The following is a 13111-nucleotide window of genomic DNA, read 5'->3' on the forward strand; positions in this document are numbered from 1 at the left end:
TTAAAGAACTCCACTGTGAATCCATCACTTCCCGGAGCGGATCTAACTCTGAGGGACTTCAATGCTGTCTAGAGTTCCTTAAGTGATATAGGCACCTCAAGATTTCCTTTTATATGCTCAGGAATTTTGGGCCTATGAATTAATTTTAAAAATTCTATTCCCTCAATTTCTTTATTTGAATAAAGCTCAGAAGAATATAATGCTTGGTAATAATACAAAAATTGTTTTAAAACACTTCCAATTTGGGTATGAATTTTACCCCCTTCATCTTTAATGGCCACAATTTTAACATTTCTCTTTTTTGCTTTAAGGTAATTAGCCAATAATCTTCATGCTTTATTTGAGTTTCCATAATACAGAGCCTGCTGAAAAAGCAAATCTTTCCTTGCCAATTTTGAGGAAATCTCAGAATTGACATCAGAAAGAAGACTTCATGTCGGCGATTAGCAGCAGCAGCAGGGAGGTAAGACAGCAGCGGTGGCGGACTGGGGGAAAGGAAGGAGGGAGGCATTTTTTGCGTGGCAGGGAGGGAAGGAGGTAGGCAGGCAAACAGGCTGGCTTTGGCGCGGCAGGGAGAGAGGGAGGGAGGGAGGTAGACAGGCAGGCAGGCTGGCTTCGGGGTGGGGGTGGGACAAAGTCTGGAAGACTGTGAAGGGGACATGGGAAGAAGGCACTGGGGGCACTAAGGACATGGGAAGGAGGCACTGGGGGCACTAAGGACATGGGAAGGAGGCACTGGGGCCACTAAGGACATGGGAAGGAGGCACTGGGGGCCACTAAGGACATGGGAAGGAGGCACTGGGGGCCACTAAGGACATGGGAAGGAGGCACTGGGGGCCACTAAGAATATAGGAAGGGGCACTAAGGCCGTAGGAAGGAAGCACTGGGGGCACTAAGGACATAGGAAGCGGCACAAAGGACATAGGGAGGAGGCACTAAGGACATGGGAAGGAGGCACTGGGGGCACAAAGGACATAGGAAGGGGCACTAAAGTACATGGGAAGGAGGCACTGAGGGCACTAAGGACATAGGAAGGGGCACTAAAGTACATGGGAAGGAGGCACTGAGGGCACTAAGGACATAGGAAGGGGCACTAAGGACATAGGGAGGAGGCACTGGGCACTAAGGACAAAGGAAGGAGGCACTGGGGGCACTAAGGACATAGGAAGGGGCACTAAAGACATGGGAATGAAGCAATGGGGGCACTAAGGACATAGGAAGGAAGCACTGAGGGCACTAAGGACATGGGAAGGAGGCACTGGGGGCACTAAGGACATAGGAAGGAAGGAGGGAGGGAATAGAAAGGGACAATTGATCCTGAGTGCAGAAAGCAAGAAATGAAAGAAAGGATACACAGTCATAAGGAAACACAACCAGAGACTCATGAAATCACCAGACAGCAAAGGTAAGAAAAACGATTTTATTTTCAATTTAGTGATCAAAATGTGTCAGTTTTGAGAATTTATGTCTGCTGTCTATATTTTGCACTATATTTGTCTATTTTTCTATAGTTACTGAGGTGACATTTCATATTTTAAAGTCATCTGCCTTGACATCTTTGAAACTCCCCCAAATATAAATGATAATTAACATTTTCTCTGTTTATAGTGTGCTTTGTAGTTTTTAAAAATTTTATGGTTACCATTATGAATTAATAAGATATTATGTGTACATGAAAAATGAATGGAAGAAACTGGGGGCAGGATAGGGGGTGGGGCTATGGTAGGATTGGGGTGGGGCTAGGGAAGGATTGGGGTGGACTGACAATTAATAGATGTCCCCTTTTGATAAAAAATAAATGGTCAGGTTATTCATGCCCCATTGGTTTAAACCAGTGGTCTCACACTCATGGCCCGGGGGCCACATGCGGCCCGTCATATACTATTTTGAGGCCCTCGGTACATTTATCATAATCATAAAAGTAAAATAAAACAGTTTCTTGATCATATGTCTCTTTAGCTATAAATGACAATATTATTATTAAGACTTAGCCAAAAGGAAAGATTTATAAACTATAAAGAGTTTTACCTCATGCAAAATTATAATTTCTTTAATAAGACATTTAACTATTTTTTCTGAGGCCCTCCAAGTACCCTCAAATCCAAAATGTGGCCTTTCAAAGGGTTTGAGTTTGAGATCACTGGTTTAAACTGAGGCTTTATTCAAACATATCTCTATTCACACAGACTTGTCCCTCTGTTAGGCATTCCATCCCCTATTCTGGATCACTATAAACAAATTCATCATCTTCATAATCTATTAAGCAATCAGGCTCTGCATAATCCTTTCTGCCCCCTGCTTCAGGAGACAAATGGACATTCTCAGCAGTTTCTAAGGCTTCCTCTTCCCACCCCCACTCACTACCTTGGATTTAAGAAATCTTCTTTCTGTAATACTCTGCTAGGAATTCAAGTGGCTGTGGTATGAAGGAGCAGGTAGCTTTCTGCCTAGGGAGGCTGTCTGTGCCTTCCTGTTTCCTTGTGGCTCTGAGAACCTGCAGCTTCTGCTTCCCTTTTAGACCAGCTGTGCTCAATTTACCTGCACTTTCTCTGCTGAGGAAACTCTCCCTCTGATTGGCTGCACAGTCTGTTCCTCACTAGATTGAGACCCAACTCCTCTGTTAACTCTTTTAGTGTTAGATCTTATTCTCTGGAGTTCACAGATATCCTGCTCAATTTTCCTAGCAAGGGAATAATAGGGAGTTACATTATCCTGTCTGATTCTGGTAGAAATCTCCCTTCTGTTTTTATCCCTCTGCCTTGTATTCACTGGGCTGTCTCTCCTAGCAGGAGTTGGGACAGTTTTATCTCTGGCAGTGTCAGAAGGAATATTTCTACCTGAGACATTGCCTGTCACAATGTGCAAAGGCTGGAGGAAGGTTCTAAAAAAAAAAAAAAAAAAAATAGAGTTTTTGCAGATCACAGCTGATATTATGCCTGACTCACATAAACATTTATGGGGGCCCCAGCTGAATTTCAACCAGAACCTGCATAAAGAAGAAACAGAAGCTCAGCCCTTTCAATCCCCCCTCTCTTCCTCCTTGCCTCCCTCCCCCTAAGAAAACAATGATAAATTTCAGCCTGAGCTGCCATATCTTTGTATCCCTGTAAGACCCTCCCATGAGCCTACCTGGAATCTTCCTGGTAGTCTAGGGGATCCTAGGGGGAGAATAGATTCCCACTCTCTCCTGCCCATCATGGATCTGGCCTCATAATAGCCATCATGATCCCTAGCAGAAGTATTGCAATAGTCATAAGAACCATAAGCCTGCCACCAGAAATTTCAGCAATTGTTGTAAGACTGGCCCTGCGATGGACAGGAGTGAGTAGATATTGCTCCTGCCTGTATGACCCCCTAGATCAAAGCAGTAAAAAAAGTAAAAACAAACTACTGTATCAGGAACAGACCAGGAAGATTCAAGATAGGCTCCTGTATCAAGTGCTGCTTTTCTTTTCATCTGGAGATGGTAATGGCTCTGGGACCATAGAGAAATGTATATATGGTGGAGTCAGAGCCAAAGGAAAAGAGAGAGAGAGAGAAAAAAAAAGAAAGAAATAAAGGCCTTGCCTGCCTGGAATTACTCTGACCTACAGTTGTGTTGGCTTGTTCGGTTCCTGAGGAAGAGGCTACGGCCCTGAAACCCTGCTGGGTTGAGCCGCATTGAAAGAGGACTGCACTTTAACTTTTGTCTTTAATTGAAAAGAAGCTGGACTCTCCTTGCTACTATTTGACCTCAGCATTTTCATTCAGGTAAGTAATTGGAGGGACAAGTGACTAACTTTTTATCCCCTGTTTGGGTCAGTGGGTTTTGGCATTGCAGGATAGTGGACTTTATGTCTTCCACCATCATCAGAGGCATTAACCTTGGAACACAGGGCGAGGAGTCCAAAATAGTGAAATGTCTTCCAGGATCCTCAGCTACCAGGAGTTCCAGGCAAATACTGACTATAATTAAGGAAGAAACTAAGGATTTTAACACTGATGTTGTTATCCATCTGGGAACAAATGACCTGGCCAACAACTCCACACTTGCAGCACAGAAAGCTTTTCGGGAGCTTGGTGAGGGCGTGAAACCTTTTGTAAAGACTTTAGCTTTTTCTGAAATACTGCCTGCATATGGAAAAGGAGAGCAAAGAATGAAAAACACAGAGGACTTTAATAGATGGCTCAGAGCCTGGTGTCATCAAGAAGGCTTCAGGTACATAGGAGGATGGGGAAATACATGGAAGGACAAGAAGCTATATTGCACTGATGGGCTACATATTACTACAGCAGGAAAAAGAAACCTTGCAGAGAAATTTAGACAATATTTTTCTAGGCATTTAAACTAGAAGGTGGGGGTGGTGTATGTAGAGACCACCCCCGGCAAAAGAAAAGATGTGATAGTAGTAAAGGCTGCAACAAAAGCAATATCAGCAACTCATTTCTTAGTATTGCAGCGGAAAGTGAAACGACACAAAAATCCATACGAAAAAGGAGATTATCGCTGAAAAATAGCTGGAAAGCGATGACCACAAATGCTCGCAGTCTAAGCAACAAAGTTCATGATCTGCAAGCCCTGATATTAGAGGCAGATCTAGATATTGTTGCTATCACAGAGACATGGTTCAGTGAATCACATGGATGGGATGCAAACATACCGGGATATAATCTTTTTAGGAAGGACAGAGATGGTCATAAAGGTGGAGGAGTAGCTCTCTATGTAAAGATCAATATCCAAGCGACCGAAATGCAAGGGACCTGGGGAGAGGAAGAAGCGATATGGATTGCTCTGAAAAGAGAAGATGGAACTTCTATCTACGTGGGTGTAGTCTACAGACCTCCGACTCAATCGCAGCAAATTGATAAGGATCTGATTGTGGATATCCAAAAGTTTGGAAGGAAAGAGGAGGTTCTGCTGTTGGGAGATTTCAACCTGCCGGATGCGGACTGGAATGTTCCGACTGCGGAATCGGAAAGAAGTAGGGAGATTGTGGATGCCTTTCAAGAGGCTCTGCTCAGACAAATGGTGACGGAACCCACAAGGGAAAAAGTGATATTGGATCTGGTCCTCACAAATGGAGAGAGTATCTCTAATGTTCGAGTGGGTGCTCACCTGGGTAGTAGCGATCATCAAACGGTTTGGTTTGATATAACGGCTAAAGTGGAGAGCGGCCGCACGATACTTAAAGTCCTAGATTTCAAACGTACGGACTTTAATGCAATGGGAAAGTACCTGAAGAAAGAGCTGTTAGGATGGGAGGACATAAGAGAAGTGGAAAGACAGTGGTCTAAGCTGAAAGGAGCAATAAAAATGGCTACGGACCTTTATGTGAAGAAAATCAATAAAAACAAGAGAAAAAGGAAGCCGATATGGTTCTCCAACCTAGTGGCTGAGAAAATAAAGGCGAAAGAGTTGGCGTTCATGAAATATAAAAAAACCCAAGAAGAGGAGAGCAGAAAGGACTACAGGGTGAAACTGAAAGAAGCCAAGAGAGAGATACGTTTAGCGAAGGCACAGGCGGAAGAACAAATGGCTAAAAATGTAAAAAAGGGAGATAAAAATTTTTTCAGATATATTAGTGAAAGGAGGAAGATAAAAAATGGAATTGCTAGGCTAAAAGATGCTGGGAACAAATATGTGGAGAGTGATGAGGAGAAAGCAAATGTGCTAAACAAATACTTCTGTTCTGTGTTCACAGAAGAAAATCCTGGAGAAGGACCGAGATTGTCTGGCAAAGTTACACGAGAAAATGGAGTAGATTCTGCGCCGTTCACGGAGGAGGGTGTTTATGAGCAACTTGAAAAACTGAAGGTGGACAAAGCGATGGGACCAGACGGGATCCATCCCAGGATACTAAGGGAACTCAGAGAGGTTCTGGCGAGTCCTATTAAAGACTTGTTCAACAAATCTCTGGAGACGGGAGTGATTCCTGGGGATTGGAGGAGAGCGGATGTGGTCCCTATTCATAAAAGTGGTCACAGGGATGAAGCAGGAAACTACAGGCCGGTGAGCCTCACTTCAGTTGTTGGAAAAATAATGGAAGTGTTGCTGAAAGAAAGGATAGTGTATTTCCTTGAATCTAATGGGTTACAGGATCCGAGGCAACATGGCTTTACAAAAGGTAAATCGTGCCAAACGAACCTGATTGAATTTTTTGATTGGGTGACCAGAGAGCTGGATCAAGGACATATGCTAGATGTAATTTACTTGGATTTCAGCAAAGCCTTTGATACAGTTCCTCATAGGAGGCTGTTGAACAAACTTGAAGGGCTGAAGTTAGGACCCAAAGTGGTGAACTGGGTCAGAAACTGGCTATCGGACAGACGCCAGAGGGTGGTGGTTAATGGAAGTCGCTCGAAGGAAGGAAAGGTGACTAGTGGAGTCCCTCAGGGTTCGGTACTGGGGCCAATCCTGTTCAATATGTATGTAAGTGACATTGCTGAAGGGCTAGAAGGAAAAGTGTGCCTTTTTGCAGATGATACCAAGATTTGTAACAGAGTAGACACCGAAGAGGGAGTGGAAAATATGAAAAAGGATCTGCAAAAGTTAGAGGAATGGTCTAATGCCTGGCAACTAAAATTCAATGCAAAGAAATGCAGAGTAATGCATTTTGGGATTAATAATAGGAAGGAACCGTATATGCTGGGAGGAGAGAAGCTGATATGCACGGACGGAGAGAGGGACCTTGGGGTGATAGTGTCCGAAGATCTAAAGGCGAAAAAACAGTGTGATAAGGCAGTGGCTGCTGCCAGAAGGATTCTGGGCTGTATAAAGAGAGGCGTAGTCAGTAGAAGGAAGAAGGTGTTGATGCCCCTGTACAGGTCATTGGTGAGGCCCCACTTGGAGTATTGTGTTCAGTTTTGGAGACCGTATCTGGCGAAAGACATAAGAAGACTTGAGGCGGTCCAGAGGAGGGCGACGAAAATGATAGGAGGCTTGCGCCAGAAGACGTATGAGGAGAGACTGGAAGACCTGAATATGTATACCCTAGAGGAAAGGAGAGACAGGGGAGATATGATTCAGACGTTCAAATACTTAAAGGGTATTAACGTAGAACAAAATCTTTTCCAGAGAAAGGAAAATGGTAAAACCAGAGGACATAATTTGAGGTTGAGGGGTGGTAGATTCAGGGGCAATGTTAGGAAATTCTACTTTACGGAGAGGGTGGTGGATGCCTGGAATGCGCTCCCGAGAGAGGTGGTGGAGAGTAAAACTGTGACTGAGTTCAAAGAAGCGTGGGATGAACACAGAAGATTTAGAATCAGAAAATAATATTAAATATTGAACTAGGCCAGTTACTGGGCAGACTTGCACGGTCTGTGTCTGTATATGGCCGTTTGGTGGAGGATGGGCTGGGGAGGGCTTCAATGGCTGGGAGGGTGTAGATGGGCTGGAGTAAGTCTTAACAGAGATTTTGGCAGTTGGAACTCAAGCACAGTACCGGGTAAAGCTTTGGATTCTCGCCCAGAAATAGCTAAGAAGAAAAAAAAAAAAAAAATTTAAATTGAATCAGGTTGGGCAGACTGGATGGACCATTCGGGTCTTTATCTGCCGTCATCTACTATGTTACTATGTTACTATGTTACTATGTCACCTATATGTATTTAATTATTTCACATTGTCTGCACTTAATTTGTACTTTAAAGCACACAGGAGCACCCAGATGATGGTGTGCAGCCAGTGGGAGTAGTAATTTCTGTTCGGTGTTTGCTGGCTTTTGCTTTTTTTAAGCATTAGAGCTGCTCCGTTGAGCTGCTCTTAAAAGCTTTCAAACTCATGCTGAGGGTGCTCCTCATTTCAAAAATTTAAATTTGAGGTTTGTGTATTATTTAGTGTGGACACTAGGGAGTCAACTTGCCTGCAATGCCCTAAGGCACGCCCAGTTCATATCTTGGTGGCTGTGTAGTAGATGGCAAAGGCCTTATCTATAAGCTAAATGGGAATGTAAAACAGTTGTCATAAAGGACTTGTACCACAAAATTAATTACATAGAAAGTGCAATACATTTGTTACATGAGAGATGCATACTTACTAACATCTGCACTTCTGACTCATCTTTGCTGTTCTTTTCCTCTTTTTTGCTTCTTTGAAAGTTGGTAACCATCTTCCAGACAAAGGTAAGGAGTGAGTCATTGTATGAGTTCTTGGCAATCTGCAGGTTCTGGAAAACAAGGGTACTGAAGTTCTCAGAGAAAAGTTCCATCAGCACCTCACTGCTTAGGAATTTCTTCAAATTTAATCCATTCTCCAGGAGAAGGCGCACAAACTGAGGTCGGTCTTTTACCAGAGCTGTGAACATAGCATCCTCAAGATCAGCAGACTAACAAGAAAAGAAAAGGTCAGAACTAATGATGAAATTCAAATCTGGAAAACTCTGAAATTATCACGTATTTATAACAGTTGAAATTTTATAATATTTGCATTTACATTTCATATTATACAGTAGAGTTAGCTTGTTTTAGATTCACATAAGAGGACACTAGATGTTACAGGTAGACTTGTATATTGTTTCTATCATAGAGATGTGGTTTAATGACTCCCATGAATGGGATACAATCATACTAGGCTATACCCTATTAAGGAAAGATAAAGATTGTCAGCATAGCTATTGCTAGCAAACAGTATTTTCAGTTGGCATAACTGTCAGCAAAGGCCTATGGGAAATTATCTGACTCTGGATACATTAATCATTCAGCCAGACTGGATTGTTTATCAAGAAGATAGGCTGCTTGAATGGGACAAAGAAGCCAGAGACTAATCACATCTACCATGCCTACAAGTATCACACCCTCCTTATCAATTAAATTAACCATTGTTTCAAACAGTTTACAAATTCTAAACAGAAAGATACTGGGACATACAATAGTTTCTATACACAGAATAAGATTCCAAGCTATAAAAGCCACACATCTGCAGCTCTCGCTCTCTCTTTCTCTGTCTATCCTTCTCTTTATCTATGGAACACGAAGCTTGGACCATCACCCCATCCCCCTTTTCTCTCTCTCTGCCTTTCCCTGGAACTTCAGGCTTCTATGTCTCTCTTTTCCTCTGAACTCTGTAAGGCAGGGAAACTGCGTTGCTCTCTCATTAATTGTAATGCTTATGAATATTGCTTTTCTGTAAGACTATTTCTATAATATATTCTTTATGCAATCACCTCTGGCTGTGCCTCTTTGATTCTACTTCCTGGTGAATCTTCAGTGAGGGAACTGAACCTGGGACCTGGCGTGTGTAAGGGCGCCTCTCAAATGACCCCACCAACCATACATCATCTCCTTACAGAGATGATCAGAAAAGTGGAGGGGTAGCTTTATATGTGAAAATCAATATTAAAGTGGTTTAAATGAAGGGGACTTGGGGAGAGGAAGATGCAATATGGATTGTCTTAGAAAGAGAAGATGAAACATCCATCAACATGAGTGTTGTCTAAAGACCTCCAACACAAACAGAGAAGTTGGTTAAAGGTTTAGTCATAGATATCCAAAAGATTGGAATGAAGGAAGAGATGCTGTTGCTGGGGGATTTCAACCAGCTAGATGCAGATTAGTGGAAATTCCATTTGTGGAATTGGAAAGATGTAGAGAAATTGTGGATGCTTTTCAAAGTACAGTACTGAGACAAATGGTGATAGAATCCATGAGGAGAGTGGCAACACTAGATCTTGTGCTAAAAAATGGAGAAGGTGGAGCCAATATTTAGCCAGAGCCAGGTGTCTACTTGACACCAGCATTCAACCCAGATATTCAATACCAGGCCATTTACGGTGACCAGCATTGAATGTCTGGTATTATTATTACTGATAGTACCACAGTGAAGGAGACACAAACCACTAGGCTGTCATCTGATCAATTTGTTATTTCATACAAAAAGATAACATGATTTGTGTTTTGGCCAAAGGCCTGCATCAGGAGCTTAAAAAGGAAAGTATATAAAATTTAAAAATGCAAAATTAAAAACTAAAACATAAGACCTAATGAATATCCATAAAAATAAAAGATAGAACATCATATAATGACAATGTGCCTAATGGATAATGAATAATAACACATTCTAAAAGAGTATTAAGACCTTAACTATAAGATGATTTATATTAAAGATAAAAGATGAATGATAACATGAGACTATGCGGGGCATAAAAATACCAATTCACAACCAAAATGGTATTATTAAAACTGTTCATGAATGAAAATAGTGACCAATAATAAAAGTTTTAAAACTGTATATATTTGTTAAAGATGAGCAATGTTGCATGAAGCATGAAATTGATGAACAACTTCAACTGGTTTAGTGTACAATTATGAATGTATTCAAACTGAACAAAAAAGAAAACATATTTGATGAATAAATTTTAAAAAATGTGTAAAGAACCAAAAATGTAAAAATGTGTATTAAGTGTAGCTAAAAAGGAAAAAAAGAAGAAAAAAATTAAATATATAAATAAAAAAATATAACAAAAAGACAACCATGTTGAGGAAATAGCAAAATAATACATATTATTATTAAATGCTATTTAATATCTTTGTAAGGGATCAGACTCAAGGACTTCGAGGCAAAATTGCGTTATTTGCCGACGACGCTAAACTGTGCAACGTTGTGGGCAGGGCAACTGAACCTAACAGCGCAACCGCGCAAAACACTATGGAACAAGACCTACTTTTGCTAGAACAATGGTCCAGTACTTGGCAACTAAACTGTGGGTCTGAGTGTTCACTAATTAACTTCAGTTACTTGATTGATTGATATAACATTGTTTTTGAATAACAAAGTGAGCCAGTAAAAATAACTAAACTTTAATGCCAAAAAATGTAAGGTGATGCATCTTGGTAGCGGGAATCCTTGCACTACATACATCCTAAATGGAGAAAACTTAACAAAAACTGAAGTAGAAAGGGACTTGGGAGTAATCATCCGTGAAGACATGAAGGCTGCAAATCAGGTGGAGAAAGCCTCAGCAAAGGCTAGACAAATGCTTGGATGCATCAGAAGAAGCTTTATCAGCCGAAAACCCGAAGTTATAATGCCATTATACAGATCCATGGTGAGACTGCACCTGGAGTATGTGTCCAGTTTTGGAGGCCACATTACCAAAAGGATGTGAAGAGAATTGAGTCAGTTCAGAGAATGGCCACAAGGTTGGTCTCAGGACTTAAAGATCTTTCATATGAAGATCGTCTGAGCAGTCTGTGCTTATACTCGCTCGAGGAGCGCAGAGAAAGGGGGGACATGATAGAAACTTTCAAGTACATAATGGGCCACATCGAGGAGGAGGAGGAGGAAATCTTCACTCTTACGGGTCCCACGGTGACAGGAGGACATCCGCTAAAACTTAGGGGAGGAAGATTCCATGGGGATACCAGGAAATACTTCTTTACCAAGAGAGTGATTGATAGATGGAATGGTCTTCCACATCAGGTAGTCGAGGCTAGTAGCACGCTCGACTTCAAGAAACGATGGGACAAACATGTGGGGTCACTGTTGAGGTATGATAGAAGAGAGTTTCTCGAGGATGGAAGGGATCATTATTGGGCAGACTAGTTGGGCCGTTGGCCCTTTTCTGCCATCATATTCTGTTTCTATTAGAGATTTCTATTCCGCCATTACCTTGCCGTTCAAGGCGGATTACAAGAGTTATAAATGGTGGGTTACAATATTGGATCATTGGTGAATTCAAGAGAAGTTGAGAAGGCGGATTACAAAAAGAGATATAAATGGTGGGATACAGTAGAAGATCATTGGTGAATTCAAGAGAAATTGAGAAGAACTGGTAGTATCTGTGGGGCGGGGTGAAGGCAGGAGGATGGAAGGTAATTGATATGTTAAGAGTGATTCAGTGATTTCTTAAAGAGTATCATTTTTATTTCTTTTCTGAAGATCTTGTATTCGGGGGTGGTTATCAGTAGGTTGGAGATTTGGTTATCTAGTTTTGCTGCTTGTGTTGCTAATAGTCTGTCATACAGTTTTTTCCGTTTGACTTCTTTGATTGGAGGGTGTGTGAAAGGGGTGTGTGTTTTTCTATGTCTGGGTGATGTAGTTTGGTAGAGGCGGTTGTTTAGGTAGATTGGGCTGTCTCCGTTTAACGATTTAAATAGCATGCAGTAGAATTTAAATAGTATTATTTCTTGAATTGGTAGCCAGTGTGAGTCGATGTATGCTTCTGTAATATGGTCGTGTTTCTTCAGTGAGTAGATGAGTCTCAGCGCTGTATTTTGGATTGTTTGTAGTTGTTTAGTCATTGTTGCAGGGCAGAGGAGGTAGAGGATGTTGCAGTAATCCAGTAGGCCTAGTATAAGGGATTGAACTATGAGGTGGAATTGTGGTCTTTCAAAGAATTTTCATACTTGTCTTAAATTTCTCATAACTGCGAAAGATTTCTGTATTGTTTTGTTTATTTGAGACTGCATGGTGCAGCATCTGTTTATAGTCATTCCTAATAGTTTTAGGGTGGTTTGAATGGGGTAGTTAATTGAGTTGATTTCTATATTGGTTAAGGTTGGGGCTTTGTTATTTTTGAGGAGGATGAATTTTGTTTTGTCTGGGTTGAGTTTCAATTTGTGATCTTTCATCCAGGTCACTACTGCTTCTAGTGTTCGATGTAGTGTGTCTGTCATGGCGATCTTTGGTTGATCGAACGGTATGAGGATGGTAATGTCATCTGCATAACTATAGGAGGTAATGTCTAGATTGTCCAGGTATGTTCCGAGGGAGGCAGTATATAGGTTGAATAGAGTAGGGGATAGTGGGGATCCTTGAGGTACGCCGCAGGGGTTGGACCAAGGTTCAGATTTTACTTTATCCGATTTTACTTTGTATGTTCTAGATTTCAGGAAGCCTATTGTGTCCAGAATTTGCAGTAAGATGTTATGGTCTACTAGGTCAAATGCTGCGGTCAGATCCAGTTGTATGAGCAGCATTTTTTTCCCAGTGCTAAGATGTTGTCTGGCTGTGTTCATAAGGGATCCCAGTAATGTCTCTGTGCTGAAGTTGTTTCTGAAGCCAGACTGTGTGGGGTGAAGTATGTTGTGGTCTTCTAGATAGTTGGTGAGGAGTTTGGCTACTAGACCTTCTGTTAGTTTCACATATAGAGGTATTGAAGCAATGGGTCTGAAGTTGGATGGCTGGTCAGTTGGT

The 13111-nt window shown here is 41.6% G+C and overlaps 1 protein-coding gene across 1 annotated transcript in view; it reads right to left on the minus strand.

Moving 5' to 3' along the window:
- TRPM8 (transient receptor potential cation channel subfamily M member 8) overlaps nt 1-13111 on the minus strand; it is a 2182726-nt gene that overhangs the window by 1066842 nt on the left and 1102773 nt on the right. The window contains 1 exon segment of the mRNA XM_033944097.1: nt 8035-8303. Within this exon segment, the coding sequence (XP_033799988.1) occupies nt 8035-8303 (269 nt within the window).

This window comes from Geotrypetes seraphini, chromosome 5 (assembly GCF_902459505.1).
Source record: "Geotrypetes seraphini chromosome 5, aGeoSer1.1, whole genome shotgun sequence".
NCBI classification, from domain to species: Eukaryota; Metazoa; Chordata; class Amphibia; order Gymnophiona; family Dermophiidae; genus Geotrypetes; species Geotrypetes seraphini.